The 22,510-nt window shown below is 58.7% G+C and overlaps 1 protein-coding gene across 1 annotated transcript; it reads right to left on the reverse strand.

The window, feature by feature from the left end:
- Positions 1-227: 227 nt before the first annotated feature.
- IL2RB (interleukin 2 receptor subunit beta) lies at positions 228-15,703 on the reverse strand. Its single transcript, XM_019794445.2, has 10 exons — positions 15,501-15,703; positions 12,282-12,402; positions 11,736-11,850; positions 10,829-10,907; positions 8,568-8,673; positions 7,013-7,161; positions 5,787-5,952; positions 5,217-5,331; positions 3,714-3,798; positions 228-1,124 (listed from the first exon to the last, which is right to left on the reverse strand). Exons 2-10 carry the CDS (start codon positions 12,376-12,378, stop codon positions 369-371), a joined length of 1,668 nt encoding a protein of 555 aa, XP_019650004.2. The 5' UTR covers positions 12,379-12,402; positions 15,501-15,703; the 3' UTR covers positions 228-368.
- Between the last annotated feature and the right edge of the window lie 6,807 nt (positions 15,704-22,510).

Here is a 22,510-nt window from a genome sequence, read left to right on the forward strand (position 1 = left end):
TAAACAAGGGGCGGCAGAGCCGTATTTGTGGTTCGGAGAGAGCACTGTGGCTGCCCTTTGCCAGATGGGTGGGAGGGGTGGGACTGGGCCAGGAAGCCCAGTGAGGAGGACACGGAGAAGATCCCTGGAGAACCCTGAGAACTCTCCCTGAAGAGTCCTTGCAGGGCTGGAGAGGCGGGATGCTTGAGATGCAAAAGCCATATGACTCCACGACGGGGGAGGGGAGTAGGCTGTGTGGGGCCCTCTGGCAGAGGCGTCCAGGAAGGCAGCTAGACACCGGGTGACTCAGCAGTGGACAAGCCTCGAGGACAAAGAGTCGTCACCTGGGCCCGGCACAACAGTGGGCAGCGACCTGCCTGGTCGTCCATCTACACCGACTGAGCCGGGTCCTGATCCTGCAGCTCTTGGAGGGACAGGTAAGCATCGGTGTTCAGGGTCAGGCAGGAGGTAGGGGCCCTGACCTGGCCTCGCCCGGAGGGGCTAGCCCAGGGGAAGCCGGCTCCCTCCCCAGGGCCGGGGGCTGGGACCTCCTCTCTTGCTTCTTGCAGGGCAAGCTCCAGGGGCGGCTGGCTATCCCCAGGGTCAGGCGTTCCTGGGTTTGGAGGCTCCAGGGGCTGGGGGGCCCAGGCTCTGGGAGCCCCCTCCTGCAGTGAGGGGGACAGCTTCTCTCCACCAGCTCCAACGCTGCCCGGGGCCGTGTTGGGGGGGCCGGGGCCACCAAGGAGACCAGGAGAGAAGAGCAGCAGGTCATCCCCAGGGGGGAAGGTGCAGTAGGCATCATCCTCAGCTGGCAGGGGTGGCAGGGGCGGGAGGAGAGACCCCTCGGGCGCCCCAGGCCCACCCTCCTCAGGCTCTTCTGTGCAGGGGTCATAGGTGAAGTACACCTGGCAGGCCTCGATCTCCAGGGCGTCGGGGAGGTGGAAGAAAAAGTAACCCTGGTTGGTGAAGGAGCTGGTCAGCGAGAGGCTGCTCGTCTCGGTGGAGGGAGAGGGCCCCTTCTCCTGCTGCAGCAGGAGCAGCTGTGTGGCCTTGGCGTCCCTGTCCAGCACCTCCAGCGGGGAGATCTCGGGTGCCTGGGTGTTGGGGCTGAAAGATGACGAGGGGAAGGGCGAGGACAGCCATTTCTGCCAGGAGAGATAGCAGACGGAAGGTGAGTGGGAACCTCCAGGCTCACAGCAACAACTCTAACTACAGTCTACTCAGGGCTGCTACCTCCGGGAAGGCCTCCCTGACTGTGCCCCCCCCACCCCAACCGGCTTGCGGAACGCCCTGGGTCAGCCCAGGGAGGGTGCTTGCTGCGGGTGCCCAGGGAATGTGTTGTTTCGATGAGGGACTGTGTACGGAGTGCCCGCGGTGAGCCTGGCACTGCGCTAGGCACCGGGCAAAGGGTGAAAGCCTCATGCGTCTGGCGGGGGCTAGCACAAGCGTGCGAGTCCACAAACCAGCGTCAAAGCCAAAAGGGCCCTGGAGCCCATCTTGTCCACCTTACAGATGCCCAGACAGGGGACGTCCCCTGCCCTGATAACACAGCCAGCAGTGGCAGAGCTGGGAACCAGGCTCCCCGACAAACTCTCTGGCGGGCACGAGGGTCCTGCCATTCTACGCGCCCCCCGCCCCACCCAGTGCCATGCAGTCCCCACCTGCCACACCGTCCCTCCACAGAGAGAAGAAAGTGCCCACCAGAGCATTTCCCAGTCACTCCGGAGTCCAGAGAGCCCTGGCCCTCCCTGACTGTGTGGCCCTGGGCAGGTCCCCGCACCTCTCTGAGCCTCAATTCCTCAACGCTTAGCCCCCTTTCCTAACTTCCTTGCTGTGGGTCAGCAGGAGGATGTCAAATAAGAAAATAAAGGCAGAACTCCCTGGTCCAGGGTAAAAGGCAGACCACCCACAGAAGCGTAAGGGACAATAGGCCCCCAGGGGGTATGATGGGGGCCACGGGTGGGTACAGTTGAGAACCCCAACAGCCCTCTGTTCTGGGAGCCCTCAGCCGCTGGACTGGGTCCCCTGAGCACACAGACCAGGCCCAATGGGCTCCTCCTACAATCCTGAGAGGGGGAATGCAGATCCGTGGTGGGGGTGGTGGGGGAGGGTCTGGCCATGGAGGAGCGGCAGGGCCAGGCCAGGCCTGTGACCAGCACTGGGTGCCAGGGCCTCGCTGGCCCCCCTCAGAGGTGTGTGTGTTCAGCCACTTCCTGGGCCTCCGTCCACAATGCCCTGAAGCAGGGGTGGGAGACGGGTGCAAGGAGAAACGTATCCCCCTTCACTCACACACTCACGCACTGGCACGCATACGCCCGGGTCCCGTGGACAGGGCAGTGGGCCTCGTGGCCTGCTAGCCAGAGGTCCTGGGGTAGAGAGAGAGGAGCAGACCTCCCACCCAGATGCGGAGGGGAGGGTGGGGTCCCTCTTGGCCGGCCACAACCCCCAAGCACATGGTGCATCCCCAGTGCTTCCTTGGGGTACCCCCTCCACACCCTAGGTCTGGGGCAAGCATCTAGACCTGGGGAATGACCTCATGGGAAGATGGAGCGGTTTACACCTCTCCAGGATGGAGCCCACTCCCACCTTAAAATGTCCTAGTCCCGTAGAAGCAGAAGGATTTCACCCTGGAAGAGGACGAAGGAGGCATCTAGTCCAGCCTCCAACCAGGAATCCCCTCTGCTGTGTTTCTGACACATAGTCAGCCAAGGCTTGTTAGAATGCCTCTGTTGATGGGGAGCTCACTACCTTTAGGGCTTTAGGAAGAATTTTAAGGAGATACATTCCCCCACATGAAGAGGATTATAGGCAAGCTATCCCCAGTCTTGGGAGTTTTCCAAAGAATTCCAGAAGGGGCCCTGATCAGCCATAACGGAGAACTCTAAAGCCAACTCTGGGCACCTCTGGCCCAGTACAGCTTTCCAGCCCCTCCACACTCCTCCTGATCTCCCTCCATCCCCACCTCATCCTCCCCCAAATCTAGAGAGTCTGGGGAGGGGAGGGTGATAGAAGCAGCCCACCACAACCCCCTTCCCCCGTCACACTTCCTTCCTGAAGCAAGTGTGGGCTCAGGGAGGGGAGGGGACTGAGGTTTAAATGGGGTTCAGTGTGTTACTACTATCTGGCCCAGCACTTTCCCAGTGACCCTGCATCAATTGATGAGAAGCGGCTCAAAGTCTTGTTACCGTCTAGGATAGGGTGCGGAGTCTGCTCAGGGCTTTCTGCAGCGGGGAGAGGAATCACTGCTCATGAAAAGAGTCTGCCCAAGTGGGGGCGGGGGTGTGGAGAAATGGCAAGTCCTGCTCAGTCAACAGACCAGTGACAGCAGTTCTAGCTAGGGCCCCTTGAGCACTTACTGTGTTCCAGCCAGCGATCTCGGACCCATCCACGTAGTAACACGACTTCCCTCCCCATTGTACAAGAGAGGAAACTGAGCACAGAGACATTCTCTACCGCGCCTAAGGTCACACAGCCAAAAAGGGCTGGAGCCGGGATTAGAACCCAGGCAGTCCGGCTCAGATGGGAGGTGCCATTGAGCCTAAGAAGGCCGGTGCCAGAGCTGGGGAAAGGGGCCCACACCCAGCCCAGGGGCCGCTCACTTCAGTATTCGGCTCCTTTCGCAAAGTGCAAACGCACTCCTCCCTAGCCACTCCCCCCCCCACTCATACCTCCGGCCACCCTCTGGCCAGCCCGAGCCAGCTGCCGGCTTCTCTCCTCCAGCACCAGACTCTTACCTGGAAATCTCCCCCATGCTCTGACTTCAACTGGGAAAAGAACTCGGAGGGGTCTGGGATATGGCACTTCAGAACCTTCTTCAGCCTGAACAGGGGAGGAGGAGGGAGGGATGGTGGGTGAGAAAGGAAGAGGGCCACGGTGTCCTGCTGGCACCCCACACCCCTGAAGGTAGGGTACAGAGGCATTCCACATTCATCTGTTGAATCAATACCAAGTGAATGCCCAGTAAGGGAGGGTGCTGGGCTGGGTCCTGGGGACACAAGAATGGCAGACAGAGAAGGCCTCTGATCTTAAGGAACTGACATTCTAATGGGGAGACAGACATGAACCAAGTGTGCAACATGACCATTCATTCTGTGGAAACAAAAAGCAGAGTGTTGTGCAAAAGAAGGATATGGGGGTGGGGAACCACAGGAGCCAGAGCGGTCAGGGACCACACAGAGCCAGATGTCTGGAGTAGAGTGAATGAGGAGGCGGGAGGTAGGAGAGAGGCCAGATTGTGTGTCTCCTTATCCAGGCTGTCATGGATGGTAGTTCAGGTTGTGCACTGCCCAAGGGCACCTGGTTTTAGGGGGGTAGTGAGTGGGTGCTGAATTTCAGCCCATGCTCTGCTGGCCAAGCTGAGTGCCCCAGTATCTGCATGCATCTGCCTCAAAATATGGTCATAACCTCAAGGCCCCAGAAAGCCTGGCTGCCCCCATCTAGATGTTCAGGCTCAGGTCAGCCCTCTCCTCCACCCCTTCTGGTCTCCAACCACACCTGCCTCCCTGAACTCTGCGTTTCTGTAATGCTCCTCCCTCCTTCCCAGGTAGGGCCTTTGCACACCCTGTTTCTTCTGTTTGCGATGCACTCCCCACTGCCTCCATCCTGCCTGGTTAGCTGCTCCTTCAGATTTCAAGGGAATCATCACTTCCTTGGGCATGCTTCTGCCAGCCACCCCACCGCCAGGGTTCCTCTCCCTGTTGTCCACTTCCAGTCCATCGAGTAGCTTCCTTTACCATCCCGTTACGGTGTGTCATTGTATTTGGGTATGATTTATAAATATCTGCCTTCTCCCGTGTGACCATGAGCTCCATGAAGACAGAGCCGCATGTATGTGGCTTGCCCTTGTATTCCCAGCACTGGGCACCAGGCCCGGCACTGAGCTGGGGCTCAGCCAAGAAAGGAATAAGCTAATGAATGCTGGGACCTAGAGAGATCCACGGGGACACACACATAGAGACCGCTGGCATTTGCACACACACATACACGCATGTGTGCACACACGTACTCAGAGTCGTGCTCTGGGCGGGGCCTCCCTGGGGCTCTCCCTCCCCTGCTCCCCTCAGGCTGGTTCCCTGGGGTTCCATCTTTGGCGGGGGTGCCAGGTGGTAGAGAGGGAGGACTTTGGGGAGGGTGGAGGGAGCACGACTGTGTTGGAGCAGGGGGCTCAGCCAAGGGCCTGACCTGGGGGGGGGGGTGTCAGATGAGAGCACGAAGGAGCGGGATGGGAGGGCTCTTACCGTGGTCCGCTGTACTGACAGTTGGCCAACAAGCAGACCAAGATGACAAAGCCCAAGGCGCTGCTGACGCCCACGATGACGTGGCCAAACCAAGGAAAGAGCGGAGCCTGCTTCTCTGAGGCCATCCAGGGGCAGAAGGAGAAGCAGGGAGAGGGGTCAGAGAAGCTCCCCGCCCCCCGGCTCACCCAGATCCCCCTGTTGCCACCCTGGTGCTGAGGGACAGGCTGACCTCTGCCCCAAGGCCTTCGCAGGTCCCAGCTGGCCCAGCAGACCTGCTGTGTGCCGGGCCAACAAGGGCCATTTCGTTCCTCATCCCAGCAGCCCTGCCGGGTAGCACGGTGCCCACTTTACAGACGCGGAAACGGAGGCTTGCAGCTGAGATCAGCCCACCCCGACCAGGCTGCCCACCCTGCAGGGTCGCAATGAGTGGGCTAACAATAGCAGGTAAGCATGACTGGGGCCGAGCCCGGTACCCCACTCCCAGGCCACCCCTACCGGCTGCCCCCAGGTCACACGTCAGCCACCCCCCTCCTGTCTGAGCTCCGTCCCACCCTGTCTGTCCCCTGATACCTGCAGGCTTCGTCCTGAAGGCCAGGGGCTGACTCCAGGGACTCCAAGCCTTGTGGCTGCCTAGGTGGGCCCTTACCCGCACTTGAAATTCGTACAGGGTGCCTGGAGTGAGTGTGTCTAGGCAAATCCATTGCTGGTTCTGCCTGAGGACCAGCAGGGAGGCCTCCTGGGATGGAGACAGACGGGAGGCTGTCAGAGCAGAGGGGTCCCCACAGCCCACCTCACCTCCCATGGCAGGGCTGGCTGGGAGGCTGAGCAAATAACACCATCCTTCCTCCCCGCCAGCCATCCTCCCCCGCCCACTCTTCCCCCATAATCCCTGACTACTCAGCCCCAAAGGCCAAGGGCATCCTGAACCCCTCCCTCACTTCTCTTCCACACACAAAGCCTGCGGCCAACCAGCCGGTTCCCCCTGTGAAACCCATTCTGGACCCTTCCCCTTCTCTCTCTCCTCCCCCCTTCTCAGACAAGGGCTGGTCTCCCTGCTTCGACCACAACCCCGCTATGGTCTCTTTGCCACGCAACCGGTAGACCTCTCCCACCTCTGGATCCCTCTTTTCACTATTTTCCCCATCCCTCAGACACACGGGCCCCGTCTTGTCTTCTCAGGCGCCCCGCATCTGAAGTAGCCTGCCCCAGGCCCTCTCACATGTGGAATCCCATTTTGCTGCCTTGATAGCACTTATCAGTATCCCGTAGTCTCCAGTTTCCGGGTTTGCAGGTTGCCCTCCCCCCATGTGCGTTTCCTGAGCTCCGGAAACTTGTCAGTTTCGCCCTCCGACCTCTTCCGAGCGACCAGCGGGCAGCCGGCACCCAGCCAGCACCCAGCCAGCACCCAGCGCCCAGTGAATACTCAGTAAGTGTTGAGTGAGCAAATATGGGAGTGGGGAAGCAAGTGGGGAAGCGGCGGACCCTGGTGGATGTGGACAACACTGGATTTGAAGCACAGAAAGGTGGCTTCCCAGGGCCTCTGAAATCTCAGAGGATAGTCACCTGCTCTTGGCTGTGTAAACCCTTGCCCTGGTGCCATCCTGGCATCTGCCACCAGCTGGGACCCCTGGGTTGTGGGGGGGCACTTATGGGGAGGGGAAGGCCAGAGCAGGCAGTACAGGGGAGCGGCAGGGACTGCCTGGGGGCTGCCGTGGCTTTGCTGACATGAAGGATGGACAGAGTGACCAGGACAGGAGGGAGGAGTCAGGGCAGGTGGGTCCGGGCCATGCGCTCACCTCCCAGCTGTGGCCTGGGGACCTTCTCCGGGCCTCAAACTCCAGGTAACTTTCAATGTAGTGGGAGGACTGAGGGACTTTCCAGGTTATGTTGCATTTGTGGGTCCCGATGTGGGTGACTTGGAGCAACTCGGGGGCCATCAGGCGAACTGGAGGCAGGAGAGAGGAAGGGAGAGTGAGCTCGGGGTATGCTGGGTCACGATGCTGAGGTGACAGAGCTCAGACACGCCCCCACCTCTACCTTCGCACCTGCTGTTTCTCCTTCCTGGGTGCCCTTCCCCCCAGAGATCCTCACTTGCTTGGAGAAGCCTTCCCCCCCACCCATTACCCTCTACCCCCTCACCTGTTTTATTGTCCTGCCCCGCACTTAGCCCCACCTGACATATCGAGTAGGTATTTGGGGGTTTTTGTTCATTTTTCTGTCTCCCCCGCCAGACCGTGAGCTCACTGAGGGCGGGGGCCGTGGTCTCCCATGTATCCTTGGCGCCTAGAGCACCACCTGGCACGTCTAGGCGCCAGATTTAGTATGTGCTGTATGAAGAAAAATCAAGGCAGCTGTTCTCTGGTCCAGAATGGATCTGAGAGCTTTACATGGCTCATCTCGTGTAATTCAGCTGAATCTCAGTAACCTTATAGGATTAGAAGATTTTATGATTCTGAAGTTAAACTGACCTAAGTTTTTATAATTCTGGACATAGCACTAAGCGAATGTCTATTGAGCATGTTCCAAGCAGTTACTGTGTCTGGCTCACAGACCTTAGCACAACCCGGGTCCGGCAGATAACCGGTTCTCCCCATGCTCGATGGGCAAACTGAGGCTCAGACGTGGGAAATGATATTCCGGGCAGACCACATTCAGTTAAGGCAGGGCTGCATTGAGAGCCCTGCCTAGATCTCACCCTTTCTCCCTTAGAGGCGGCCTCCCTTAGAGATGGTCTGGGGATGGCGCTGGGCACCCAGTCTTTCAGAAAACCTTCCCAGAGCACTGCCCAGATAAGGCCTGGTGCTGGGTGGGTACTTGGAGTAGAGATATAGGGATGGCAGACGTTCTGCCCTCAGGGAGCTCACAGCCCAGTGAGGGAGACAGTCCCCAAATCAGGCAGTGAGGACCCTGAAAAAACATAAACACCCTGAAAGAGGAGGTATAAAGGGCTGGGAGAGTCTGGGAAGGCCTTCTGGAGGAGGTGACTCTTCACTGAGCCTTGAAGGGTGAGTGGAAATTCTCCTGGTGGGAAGAGCCTTCCAGGCTGTGGCACCCGCAAATACAAGGGCTCAGAGGCATGGATGGGCAAGCTGAATTCAGACAGCCGGCCTTTGGTTGTGGCGGGAATACAGGCCGCGAGAGTAGGAGTGCTCGACTGGGAAGCCAGGGCCAGGTCCTGAGCCTTGAATACCAGGGGAAGGAGCCAGGACTACAGCCCGAGGGCGGCGGGCAGTGAGAGGTCACACGTGAGTATGGAGAGAGACCGGAACGGGGAGGATCCCAGAGGGAAAGAGAGGGCAGGAGTCTCCCAGCCCACCTGAGTCCCCCAACCCTTCCCGATTCTTCACTCACGGTTCTCAAAAGGCTTGAAGTCCTGGGTCATCAGTGTCCTCCACCTGTCCCCTTTGCGGCACATCACACTCATGTTGACGATGTCAGCTGCTGTCAGACTCTGAGCCTGCAAGGGAAAGATGTGGTAGGGATGGGGGGCGGGGAGGACAGGGGAGAGGGAAGGCCAAGACCGCAACAAAAGTGGGGCCCCTCCACAAGCCCCACTGGCTGAGGCAGGGGTCGGCAGACTTTTTCTGTGAAGGTGCAGAAAGTAAATATTTCTAGCTTTTCAGGTCAAACGGTCTCAGTCACAACTCCTCAATTCTGTTGCTGACCTGTGAAAAGCAGCCAGAGACACCCTGTAGGAGAATGGGCATGGCTGTGTGCCAATAAAACTTTATTTACAAAAGCAGACAGCAAGCAGAATTTGACCTGTGATCTAAAGTGAAGTGAGCTGCCTTGAAAGGGAGGGAGTTCCCCATCACAAGAGGTATGCAAGCAGGATGAGCTCCCAAGAAAAGGCAGGTCTGGAACTGTACCTGGGTAATTATTTTGAGTGTGAAAGCCTCCCCTCTCCTATCTCTCCCCACTCTCACACCCTGACTTTTTGGGAAGGAAATGGCCAGGCGGTGAGCATCTCCGGCAGGCAAGCACCGCTCAGGGGCTTTAGGCATTTTTCTGGCTGATTCTCATAGCAATCCATCCCCATAATGCAGGTGAGAAGCCCAAAGTCACGCAACCGGTCAGCAGGGCAGTCCGGATTCAGAGCCAGGCCTCTTCATCCACTCCCCCCACAGGGAGGCTGCCCTGGGCTGTGACACCTGACCGAGCGCCGCCGGATGAAAAGCTTACGGCGGCCTCCCCCCTGTGCAGAGGAGAGCCCTGCAGGAGGAAGGTCTGATGCCGGTCCTCTCCAGATGTGTGCTCTGGGTTCTGAGGGCGTGTTTTCAGGTCTAGGACCCCAGGCACAGTCCCTCTGACCTGCCACAGGGCCCACCATGAGCGAAACTTAAACCTGATCATCTGGTCCCCAGAGCTGGGGACAGTTCCTCCCTCTCCACCCCAAGGACCCTGCCCCTGCCTGCTTCTGGCTGCTGTGGGGGCCTGATGTCTCCAGATAATGATGGTAGTTCCGTCCTTATTACTATGATCCTAGTTGTTGTAAGGATGCCAGGGATACATTATGCCAGGTTCCTCCTCTGTCCCAGGCACTCTTCTGCACGCTGGATGCACGTTCTCCCATTCAACTCTCTCAACAAGCCTGTGAGACAGGCACTGCCGCTCTTCTCGTCCTGCAGCTCTGAGAGGCTAGGGCCTGGCCTGAGGTCGCACAGCTAGGAAACCGTGGGGCCGGGATCTGAAGGCAAACCCTCTGCTGAGCCCGCGGGGACAGGCACGGCCGTCTGGTTCCAGCCGTGTGAGCCCATCTCCACGTCCTCCTGCCCCGTAGGAATGGGTATGACCTGATGACAGCTGGAAAATGTGGTCTGGGCGGCCCTGGTGCCCGCCGCTGCCAGGGAGGGCGTGACAGACGGGAAATTGATGCAGGCCTGCACGGACGTGGCTGCTCGCCCATCTAGAGGGTTCGATCGCAGCTCTCTCCCCTCACTGGCCAGGCCTCTCGGAGCCTCTGTTTCCTCCCTGGTGAGAAGGGGACCGTGCTGGTGCCCACCCACAAAGTCACAAGGATCCACGGACTACGAAGTCAAGTGCATACTCTGCTCAGGGTGGGGGGCCTCGTGCTTTAACCCACAGAACAGTCTCTAAGAGGCAGGTGCCGTCATTCGTGCCCTTTCGAGAAGGGAAGCCTAGGACTCAGCAGCAGCCTGATGTCACCCAGCGGGTGTTCCAATGGAGCCAGGGACTGGCACCCAGACCTTCAGCTCCAGAACCCACACTTTGAAGCCCACGCTGCCCTGCGCTTGCCAAGACCTTGGGAAGAGTCAGAGGGGGTGTTGTTATAGGTGGGTGACCCCCCCGCCTTGATGAGGAGTACAGAAGTGTCACGGGACCCACAAAGCCTGGGGGAGACAGTGGAGCAGAGGCAGAATGACAGAACCTCTCGGACCACAGATCCCTCAACCCCCAGTCGGCCCTGAGTTCTGGCCTTTGGACGCTGCCCTGCTTCCTTCCGCCTCTCTCGCCCCGGGCAGCCTGCTGTACCCCAGTCTGTACCCAAACCCGCTGAGCTCGCTGGGCCCCATCTCTGCCCCTGGAAGGACCCCCCTCCCCCCCACGCACCTGCCCTCCCCTGGGCTCTCTTCTCGGCTCCCGCTACTCACATCTGGGGATCCAAGGATCAGGTGACAGGCCCAGAACACCGGGCTCATCAGGAGCAGGTCACAGGATCTGTTCCAAGGCCTTTCGAGGCAAAAGAAAATTCTTAGGACAAAAGGAGGACCCCCCCAGAGCCGGCCCTGGGGATGGTCCCCCATGCAGCAAGGCCGGTCTGTGCGGGGCTGTATGCCAACCTCAGCAAAAGACCCCCATTCCCCCACCTGCTCCACGTCCCATCACAAACACCTCTTCCTGCCCTCCCCAGTCTGGCCCCACAGTAGCCACAGTGATCTTCTAGAAACAAGCAGTTCAGCACATGTTGGCTTTCCCACCTAAAGCTTTCCAGAGTCTTCCCATGCGGGTTGATGGAGCCTTTGGAACCCTGTGGAATCATCACCCACCTAGGGCCACGGCCAAACCCAAAGGCACCTTTGCTGTTGCTACCAGAATGTCGGGATCACAGCAACCCCTTCCCTGACTCCCTCCCAGCCCCCAGGCTCCCAACCATGGCTCAGGCCCCTGTCCCCACAGCTGCCCTAAGAGTCTCTCAAAAAGCTTGGGGAGCCCCTTTTCTCTCCCCTCTTGCTTCTAGAGTCGACTCTAGCCTCAGCCCAGCAGTCTCACAACCCAGTGTCCCCCAGCTACCCTGTCTCACTTGTCCCCAGCCCCTCCTTTGCAGCCTGGACCCCACTGCTCTCTCCGCCCTGGTTCCGGGAGTCTAAACTACCGACTCCTATATTTTCCAGACTTCTGTGACACCAAGAGTCTGTGGGTCCTATCAGTCCAAATTCTCAAAGTGCGACATCTTGGGGTCTACCAGTAGGAATCCCAAGAGCGAAAACACCGGTGATTATAAGAACCACCTCCCCCCTCCTGAGACGTTGCCGTTTTGCTGGTCAACCCCACACTCACCGTCTCTCCGGCTGAGCGTGGATCTTGCAGGACGTGACCTGCGGGTCCCCATCCCAGCTCCAGACACAGGAGATGTTGGCTTTTGAGTTGTAGAAACATGTGAGCTTGGAAGAGTCTGCTGACAAGGTGAGGCATGAGTGGCTGGCACGGGGTGCCCACAGCCCCCCAGGGCTCGCCCACCACCCTGCTCCCTGTGCCTACCAAATGAAGAAGGAGGCAGCCCTGCTGGGCAGAAAAGAACTCAGTGGATCCATTTCAGAGAGGATAACACTGAGCCCCAGAGCCTGCAAGGTCCCGCAGGCAGGCCAAGGTAGAGCGGGCATGAAAAGCCAGTGTCTTCCTTTGGCGTGGGGAGACACATGGGTGCAGCAGGGACAGGACGGAAGGGCCAAGGGAGAAGGTGGACACCCTCACCTCCCTCCTTCCCTGCCTCCTGCCCCTGCTGGTGGGCCTCTGCCAAGAGCAGGGGTCCTGAAAGGGCTTCTCTAAGGGTGTTGGCCTCCTCCCCAAGAGACAGCATGGCTATCCAGATGCCAGGGTCCTCACCATTTGCCACTGTGGATCCCCGAGGGATGGCCAGGGCGAGGAGGAGGACAAGGAGGGACAGAGAGCAGGAGAGAGCAGGAGCTGCCATCACATCCATGGGTGGGAGCTGGGGAAGGGAGCCCTAGAGGGAGGAAGAGGAGGAGAAAGCACAAGTGAACATCTGCTCCAGGTCCCTGGCCGCTCCGACAGGCCGGCTGAGCCCTGCCGCTCTCAGGGTGCCCCGGTCTGCTCTCTACCAAGGCAACACCATTCAGCCTCAGGGCCTTTGCACCTGCTGGTCCCTCAGCTCCACACATATTCCCTTCCTTCGGGGATTCAGGGAGCCATACATTGTCAGGGCTGAAAGGGCTCTCTGAGCGAGCCCACCCCCTTGTTCAAAAGCTGGGGAAACTGAGGCCCAGAAAAAGGGATTTGCTCAGGTCCGCATAGGGAGGCCAGCACAGAGCTGGGATTAGAGTTCACCTCTTCTCTGCCTTGCTGCCCCCTTTAATCACACCTAAAACCATCACCAGGAGGCTCCTAGGTGCCAGGCGGTCTTAAACTCTTTAAATGAAGCAATAAGGACTGTATTGGAGATAGCTCTTATCATCTGCATTTTCAGATGGGAGAAACTGAGGCACAGGGACATAAAGCAAACCGCCCAAGGTCAAACAGCTGTTAAGAGGCAGATATGGAGTCTGAGCCAGGGCAGACCGCCCAGAGCCCAGGCAGGGGCTCCTGTAACTTCTCTAATGATATCCCCCCCACCCCCAAAATGAGACAGTTGACATGCTCGATACTCATGTACGGATTACGTCACAGCAACACTCGAGGGGTGCCCTGAGCACTTACGCGTGCCCAGCACCCTACGTACACCAGATCATCGTCTCTCCCCAGCAGCTTGGGGGCTGGATGCTTGTATTATCCCCTTACACAGATGAAGCCGCTAAGGCTCGGAGTCATAAACCCGCCAAGGTCACGGCACAGAAGGGGCAGAGTTGGGATTTCATCCCCCGCTCGCTCGCCCCTAGGGCCTGTTCCCTCATGTCCGTCGGCCCTGCCCAGACCCTGTCCTGGGTACTGGTCCCAGAGGTAAGGCCAACAGCTTCCTGGCCCTGGAGTCGAGGAGTCAGGGCCCAGCAAGGCACAGGCCAACAGTCAGGTGTCTGGCTTGGGTTCGAAAAGAAGCCCGGCCCACCATCCCCACAGGAGGGGGAGCTCTCCAGCGGGGGTAGGGGATGGGGGGCTGGTTGCCTTTTTCTGTGGGAATGCCCCACAGCACAGGGCACAGCGTTGGGACCCTCAAGGGGTGCAGCAAGCCCCCTGTGCCCCCCTACTCTCTCAATCATGGCCCTGGAGCACGGACACTATCAGCTCCCTGCAGGCTCTTACCCCAGGCCAGCACCAGCCAGCAAGCCAACCCCATGCCCAGGACAGGACCTGGCACAGAGCCGCAGGATGAGGGGAGGAGGGTCAGGGTAATGGCGTGCAAGATCACAGGAAGGTCAGGGCCAAACCACAGCCCCACCAGAGGCGAGCCAGCTGGAACAGAAGCATTGTCTCAAATGAGTTCCCCGCCACTCATAGCAGAAAGGGCGCGGTGATGTACATCACGATTGCAAAGGGCACAGGGAGGGGAGCGTGGGCTCTTCCAGAGCGGGTCGGTGCAGGGGGGGGTCCTGGCCTGCGCTGAGGCTGCGCCCTGCGGAGCAGGGAACTGAGGCTCAGGGAGGTTAAGGAACCCGCTCAAGGCCACGGGCAAGCAGGACCTCTGAGTCCGAACCACGGCGCGTCCCGGGTTCTCACGCACACCCACGCACCCTGCCCTCCACGGCTGCACAGCCATGCTGCCTGACTCATGAGGTCCCCACCACAATCCTGGAAGGTGGCTGTCGTCACCCCTCTTTGTTAGATGTCAAGACTGAGCTCAGCGCGGCCCAGGCAGCTGGACTCAAGGCCAGTCATCTGATTTCAAGCGAGATGATACTGACAGGGACAGTGATGATGATGATGGTGGTGATGGTGACAGGGACGATGACAGGGGTGGTGACTAATTCTCAGCTCTCATTCTGTGCCTTGGTCCTTAGCACTCAGCAGATATCACCTCACTTAGTCCCCACAGCAACCCTGGGAGTGGGTACCATTATGACTCCTTTTCTCAGATGAGGAGGCTGAGGCCGGTAAGCCTCTCGCCCAGGCCAGAGTGGGGCTGGGCTGGGGACTGAACCGGGTCAGTACCACCTGATTTCCCGCCACTGCTGGGGTTGACACTGTGGACCCTGGGGCGCGGGGCCCCAGCCAGACCGCTGCCTTGATGGGCGCCATCCCCCCTCATCCTCCTGCCCCCCCCCACTGCCACACACACAGGGTGGTCGGCGGACGGGAGGGCAGGGGGCTGGCGTCTTGCTGTTTAACTCCCGGAGCTTCTCCCCAGCTGCGTTCAGAATCCCAGCTGTGGGGCTAGGAAGGGGGACCCTCAGAAGTGGCTCTGCCCCCCAGCCACCCCACCCCTGAGGTGCTCCAAACACAGTTCAGGGCAGGAGGCCTTGTTCCTCAGGAGAGAGGGCAGCCCCACAGATGGGGTCCCATCCCCTCCAGCAGTGCCTGGAGACACTACTGACCTGCCCGCTCACACGGCCAAGGGAGGGACAAACCCGGACTCAAACGTGTGGGTCTGGCCCCCCATCCAGGGATCCCAGAGGGGAGGCAACCCCACTTCATGGCCAGGTCTCAGAGAGACCCCCCTCCCACCTCTCCCGCCCCACAGCCTCTTAAGGAGCACTTTACACAGGGACGCCTCCGAAGTGTGGGTCCCCTTCCACAGCTGTCAGGAGAGGGCTCGCGTGTCCCCCCACCCCACATCCCAGTGCCCTCCGTCTGGGGCTCCACTGGCCTCCCCCTCCCAGTCCTCCTGCCTCTTTCCTCACCCCTTCTGGGTTGGGAAGCTCCTCATCCCAGAGCAGCCCCCAGCTTCCCCAGGGATGGGCTGGGAAGGACGGGTAGCCCAGGACTAGGGACCAGCTTTTCCTCAAGCGGTCAGGTCCTGTGTCATCCTTGAGGGATTTCAAGATAAGGTTGGGGGCCAGCAGAGCTGGGAGCGGGAAGTTCCGGCAGGATCTCCTGGGACATCTCAGTGAGAGCTGAAAGTTGTCCCATGACCTTCACTTCCAGCCCTGGGGCAGGTGGCAGGAGCCCCCAGGTCCCCGGGGAAGCAGACAGGGGCAAGGGGAGGGCAGTCACCTGGCTGAGACATGGGGCTGCAGCGCACTCTCTCGGGATCTCTCCACTGCTGGGTCCACAGCCATCTCCCCAGGGCCCTGCTCCGACCCTGACTCCGGCAGCCCAGGTAGCAGCTGGCTGATGAGGCCGGCAAAGACTAAAACCCCAGGGCCAGCCCACTTCCTGTGCAGAGGATGGAGGGGGCAAGGCCTGGGGTGGGGACGAGGAGAGATCAGGCTGGTGAGAAACTCTGAAACTCCTAAAGCACCTAGGGGCCAGATAAAGATCTCCCTCCTCCGCTGGGGGGTGGGGCCGCGTGGGTGTCTTGGCAGCAGACACACTCACACATGCTCGCGCGCACACTCACGCACACATGCACACCCCAATCCCTCTCAAATAGGCACCTTGCGGCACATAGGAGCCCGAAGGGGTGCAGCCCCTTCTTTTCCCTCCTACACCACCCCAGCCCATCTCACACGGGCCGCTTCAAGCCTCTGACACCCTCATCCAGTCATACACACACACAGCCACTGCCAAACCCCCAGGCCTCACACAAACACGTCCTTTGAGGTGTCCCCAGCGCTCTCACACCTATCCCTCCCACCTCTCGGAGACTCCCTTTTCACCGAGCCTTCCAGGGAGCCCCTTACTTCGTTTAGCATTCAGAGAGGACCATGTTCCAGGGCTTTGTGAACAGGCAGGTTGATGGCCTCTTATTGAACATTCTAGAACCTTCCTTTTCCTTTCAAGTCTTCGTTCCTAAGCCTTCCCTCCTCACCCCCTGCTCAGGACTTTTTTCCAAATGATGAGAAATTGGGGGCCACTCTTTAGAAAGGTGCACACCGCGTCATGCACAGTGTCCCAGGCGCAGGGGCCCATGAAGTTTCGTCCAGCGTCCGGAAGCAGCAGCTCTGCGTTCTCTCTTTCTCCTGATTTTCATGACCCTGCTTCGGGGGGGTTCGGATAAGCAGTTCCACAAAACCTCCCGTCTGCGTGGAAGGAAGAGCAGCATTGACAGCTCTGAGAAGAGTCAGTGGGCTCCCTTCGGAGTAGCAGCAGAAGCAAGAGACCAGCATCCCTGAGCAGAGCGAGACCTTCTTTAGAGCCTGCCTGCAGAGTGACCCTCCCTTCCCGGGCGTCAGCGGCCACCCGGCAGAAGGAGGCACGATGGTTCCGACCGTCCGCCGCACAGAGTGGGCTCCCCCACCTCTCCTCTCTCCCAGAGCAAGGCTTTCCGGCTGCAGGACTGGCTTGTCCACACAACCACCACAAAGAGGAGAAGAATAGCCAAGATTTGGTAAGCCTCGACTATTTCTAGAAGCTTCTCAAGAAAGCAGGAGCGTTGGTTCTCCCAGGAAGGGAAGCCAGGCCAGGAAGGCGGAGGTAGGAAGGATGTTGTTCACTGTAGACCTGTGTGTACCACCCGAACACATTTCCTGCCCCCGAATCAATGCCTTCAGCTGAAACTTTTAAAAACACACAAAGAAATACTACAGCCAGAAATCACAGACCCAGCTTGCCATAAGCAGACACTGCCGGCCGCCTTGCGCATGGGGATGGCCTTAGCCTACCCGGCATGGCCTGCCCGCAGCGGTTCCCCTCCTCCATCCTTCTTTCCTTGGACCCTTCTCTCCTTCATTCAGCAAACATTTATGGGGCGTCCAAGATGGCCCAACAGCAAGTGAAGGGCCTGAGCTGACTCTCTGAGCAACAGCAGGCCACAGGCTGGTGTAGGCCCAGGGGAGGGAGGGGGGCTCCATCCAGCCGGGCCAGGGTGGGGGGAATACGGCAACATGCGGCCTCCCCCTGCTGAGGCGGTTTGAACAGGGAGGGGGAGAGTGACAGCCGGAAGCGTCCCCCACCCAGGCCCAGAAGGTTGAGCTTCTGCTTAGGGGCTCAGGCCAGGATCCCTGAGGTGGAGGGGCAGGGGTGGCTATGGGAGAGCCGGGAGAGCTTCAGCCCTGCATGGTCTGCATCCTCCACCTAAAATCTAACGGCTGGAGGAGCACACGGAGTAGGGTGGGAGGGGCACATCGTGGTGGAGAGAAGGTGGGAATGGGTCCCTCTCGCCCGTTGGGCCCCGTCCTCCTGGGCATCTGCTGCACTCCATTGGTCAGCTTCCCTAGTAGTCCGGTGGAGCCGTGGGACTGAGGGGCCCAAGTGGGATTCGGTGGAAGTGATTTTGTCCTACTCTGGGATCTAAATCCCTCACCATGTTCCTCCTCTGTGTGGGTCTGTCTCCTTCCCCCCTCCCCCTCTCCTGTCCCTTCCCCCTCCCTCTCTNCCCCCCTCCCCCTCTCCTGTCCCTCCCCCTCCCTCTCTTCCCTCTCTGTCTCCCCTTCTCCCTCTCCCCCTCCTCTCTCTTCCCCTCTCCTCCTTCTCTCTCTCTTCCCACTCTTCCTGTCCCCCTCTTCCTCTCTGCCCTCTCCCTCTCCGCCTCTCTCTCCCCCTCCCCTGCCAGAATCCACTAGAGACGTGAAGCCCTAGTGGGCACCTGAAGGCCCCACTCCCTACTCCCCAGACAAACCACACTGAACCGTAACAGGAACAAGAGGGAAAAAGGGCCCGGGTTTGGTTTCAGCAGTCCGTGGGTTGTACCCTGCCTGACACACAGAGGTGCCGCAAGTGCCGGGCTGGGTTTTAAAGTCAGGTGAGGGCTGAGGGGGCAGGCCGGGCTTGCTCCCCCACCCCGGCCTGTGCAAGCAGGTGGGGGAGCACGTTGCTCTGTTCAGCCCCCACGCTGGTCCCAGTGGCCATCACCTGTCCCTGAGCCAGGTCCACAGAAGCCCCCTTCCTGGCCCCCCATTTCCACTCCTGACCCCTCCAGTCTGCTCTCCACTCAGCAGCCAGAACAATCTTTCCCAGAGCCAAATCAGGTCATTTCTCTGCAGCTCCCCCCTTTTAAGCCTTCCAGTAGTTTCCAGCACATTCATAATCAAATCTGGACCCTTCAACTTGGCCTCGAAGCCCCACAGGAGAAGCCTGGCCACCATCTCTGAACTTCTCCTCGGGCTCAGGCACAGCTGCTGCTTGGCAACTCCCCACCCCTCGAGGTTGTGCACTCCTCCTGCTCTCTGCAGAGCTAGCCCCTTCCTTCCCATTGTCAGGCAAGGAAACTGAGGCTTGGGGGTCATCTGACAGAATGTGGAAGAGCCAAGATTTGAACCGGAGTGTGTCTCATGAAGGACATCAGATTCTCTGCGGTGTTCTGAAGAGGAATCCAGAAGCTTCTCTAATAACAGGGGCCTGACAGAGCCCACTGAGGCCTGCCCAGACCTTTCTCTCAGGACTTCTGGGGGTCAGACCTAGCCTCCTCCTCCAGCAGGCCTCCTCCCCTCGCAGCCCCCAAACGGCCAGGTGCCTCCAACGCTGGTCCCTATAGCTGCCTCTCCGGTGCGCTCCACACCTCCACCGTCACTCCCCACGCGGCCTCACGGTGCCCACTGCAGACCAACCTCCCCGCAGCCTCAGCTTTGAGGGCAAAGCCCCAGCAGCTCCAATGCCACCAAACCCGGCTCCTGGCAGTTTCCGTAGGCACCCTGGGGCAAGCATAGATGGAGTCTTCAGCTTCCTCTCCTCACCCCCCATGTGGAAGCCCCCTCCCTCCCCAAGCCTACTTTGCCACTGTCACTTCACCGGCCTCCCAGTCTCCAGATCTGATATCCATGTTCTTCCGTGTTTCCCTGTGAGCATCTGGTTCGCCAGCCCCTCCAACCCCAGCACCCCAAGCAGCTCACGCCTCGTGCACGCCATGCCTTTCACATAGAAAGTCATTCCCGGGGCGCCGGGGTGGCTCAGCCGGTGAAGCGTCTGCCTTAGGCTCAGGTCATGATCCTGGGATCCTGGGATTGAGCCCTGCGTTGGGCTCCCTGCTCAGTGGGGAGTCTGCTTCTCTCTCTCCTTCAGCTTCTCCCCAGAGCTTGTGCTCTCTCTTTCTCAAATAAATAGATAAAATCTTTTGAAAGAAAGAAAGAAAGAGAAGGAAGGGAAGGAAGGGAAGGAAAAGGAAGGAAGGGAAGGAAAGGCAAGGAAGGGAAGGGAAGAGAGGGAAGGGAGGGGAGGGGAGGGGAGGGAGGGGACGGGGCAGGTGCTGAGGGTCTTGGGGTCCTCCGGGAGGATTTGGCTTTTACCCAGAGAGGTGGGACCCCTGGAGGGCCGTGGGCAGAGGAGGGAGGGACCTGATTCGGGTGCTCACAGGCGCCCTCTGGTGGCTGCTGATCCTGGGAGGACGGACAGGGTAGCGGTGGAGAGTGGAACCAGTACAGAGGCATCTCTGGACGGGTTCAGGAAAGAGAAGAGAAGAAAAAAAAGAAAAGAAAAAAAAAGAAAAGAAAAGAAAGAAAAGAAAAGAAAAGAAAAGAAGAAAAAAGAAAAGAAAAGAAAAGAAAAAAGAAAAGAAAAGAAAAGAAAAAAAGAAAAGCAAGCCTGCCTCCCTGCTCTCCCGCTTTGCCTGGGCCTGAAGGGGTTTCAGGACATGGGACATTCATTCGGTGCTAAGGCTGGGAGAAGGTTGGTCACTCCATTCCTACCCTACTCGTCCCAGACTAACTCAGCTCCTCGACTGAAAGCCAGTCCTTCCCTGCTCTCCCACCCAGCCAAGGCAGATTCTATGCACACATGGGTAACCCCGTCTCATGTCACAGTGGGCAACAGGAACCATGTGGGACTCATCCAGACAGCTCCAGAGTCTAGAAATCACCGGGCATACAGAGCGTGTCAAGATGCAGGGAGGGAAGGAAAAGAAAGACTCAAAGTTTCCAAATCGAATACAATGACGATTCCAGAAGATACAAATTAAAAAGAACACAGGGAGTAATATATTTGAAATTTCAAAAGGTTTGCCATGGGCATGGTTTTAAAGGATGGGGTCACTTCGCTGGTGGGTGCCCCAAAGGGCACAACCTCTCTGGGTCAACCTCTCCTGCAGAGAGAGGCGTGCACATGTAGGAAATGTGTGCGCTGAGCCTGGAAGCTGCCAGAATGTGCATCAGCAGAGGACGACTGGTGAGTAAATGAAGGAACATCCACACGGCGAAATGCAACGCAGCCGAAGACAAACAAAAACAAAGTTCTCTGTTCCTGACCCAGAACAGTCCCCAAGGTGCACGGTGGAGTGACCCAAAGCCAAGTTCAGAACCAAGTGGGTTTTCCCTTACCCATGTAGAAGGGAAGGGGCAAACGTGAGTGTGTGAGTGTGTGAATGTGAGAAGGGGTGTGCGAGTGTGTGGGGATGTGGATGTCCATGTGGGCGAGGCTGTCCGTGGGAGTGTGTGTGCACGGACATGCGTGTATACATTTGTAAGGGGGTATGTGAGGGTGTGATGGTGAGTAGGCGTGAGCACACGCGTTGTGAACGTGTGCTGGGTGTGAAGGTCTGCCTGTGGGGGGGGTGAGTGTGTGCATTTGTGAAAATGGTGTGTGTGTGTGTGTGAACATATATGTGTGAGCATGTCTGTAAACTCGTGTGCACATGCACTAAGTTGCTCCGGAAGGAATTTCTAGAGGCTGGTAGCAGTATTTTCTTTCAGGGAGGGGAGCTGGGAGACCTGGGAGGGCAAGGAAGGGGAGGAACTTTCCTGATCAATCTTTTGTGCAATTTGAACTTTGTTTCCTGGAAACATAATATCTACTTAAGAAAATAAATAAAATTTAAAATCAAATACAAAATAAAAAGTAAGGGACCCTTTGTGGGGGACAGCACTCCTCTGAGGGCTTCCCGAACACCAGTCCTCCTACTACCCCTGGTCATTTTCTCACCGCCCCCGAGGGACCTGAAAATGTCCTCGAGTCTCCAGGTCTGTGGGACCACCTCCCTGTACCAAAGGAGCCCAGGGAGAGAAGCGTTCTGTCCACAGTCATCCTGACTCCTAACCCTGGTCTCCCGACTGCCAGGCCAGGGTCCCGCAATGGGGACAGTCCGGGGAGCGCCAAAGACCCTCTAGCAGCACCTGCAATGGTCCCCCCCTTTCCCGTGGGAAACAGGTAGAAAAGAATCCTTTCGCTTTTTCTTCAGCAGGTTTCGCCAAGATCTGTGATCTTTCTCAGAAGACAATCTAGGTGTTGCACTGAGGAAAGAGAATGTGTGATGTTTGCAATGTGTCTGTGAGAAGTTCCTCTCAATCTAGAAGTTATGCTTGCTTGCTTTTTTTCTCTTGGTGTTTTTATTAAGGAATCGGAAAAAAACGTAAAGGCCCCTCTACACGGAGGCTGCGCCTGGCTCTCCCCACTGCCCACGGTGTCTGCTTGGAGGAAAGCAGTCAGATGGGGTCCAGAATGATGCCCCCAGTCAAGCCTGGTTCCAGGGCTAGGAACCCAGGAACCCCAGACCATAGGGGACACCCGGGCAGTGAGGATGGCAGTTTCTGGCACTGGCCGGGTACCAGGGGGGCCAGAGAGACTGTAAAACCTTCCCCTGGTCCCCGGCCTTGGGCATCCTGGCAGGTCAGTCCCATGGCCACCTCAAGAATCCCAATGAGGCAGTACTGAGAGATCCCGACACGACACAGGGAGGATACAGAAAACCCACGGGTCTCCTTTCGGGAAGAAAGGGGCCGAACTGAGCCTGAGGAAGGGGAGTTCTGGGCAGGTGCAAAGCCTCTAGAGGTGTGGGGCCAGCGACAAGGATTCATGGAGAAGGTTCCCTGTGGGTGGTGCTCGGGGGAGCCTGATGGTCCCCGGCCCCTGTCATTCTTCCCGGGGGCCCTAACCCTCACCCTTCCCCACCTGTGTACTCACCGCCGTGGCCACCAAGCTGAAAACAGTGTCCCCTGGCATCGTTTCTAGCTATAAAGGCTCTGTAGGCACACTCCAGGGGCCCCCCCGATCCCACTGTGAGGACATCATGGCCCAAATGGCAGCTCTGGCCAATGGGCAATTGACTGAAATACACCCCACCGTCTCGGTCTCTCAACCTGGAGGACTGTCACGCAAGGAGGGAGCCTCCCTCCCAGCGGGTTTGGGCAGGTGTCTGCTGCCGACATGCTGGCAGGGACCAGGCAGGAGCACAGGCCTGAGGCCGGCAAGGAGACCAG

Source organism: Ailuropoda melanoleuca, chromosome 15 (assembly GCF_002007445.2).
Source record: "Ailuropoda melanoleuca isolate Jingjing chromosome 15, ASM200744v2, whole genome shotgun sequence".
In the NCBI taxonomy this organism is placed as follows: domain Eukaryota; kingdom Metazoa; phylum Chordata; class Mammalia; order Carnivora; family Ursidae; genus Ailuropoda; species Ailuropoda melanoleuca.

Coding starts and splice junctions, on each gene's coding strand:
- IL2RB (XM_019794445.2), bottom strand. CDS start 12,378: ATGGATGTGATGGCAGCTCCTGCTCTCTCCTGCTCTCTGTCCCTCCTT. Junction 10,908..11,735: donor CACGCTCAGCCGGAGAGACG/GTGAGTGTGGGG, acceptor TTGCCTCGAAAG/GCCTTGGAACAGATCCTGTG. Junction 7,162..8,567: donor CTTCAAGCCTTTTGAGAACC/GTGAGTGAAGAA, acceptor TCCTGCCTCCAG/TTCGCCTGATGGCCCCCGAG.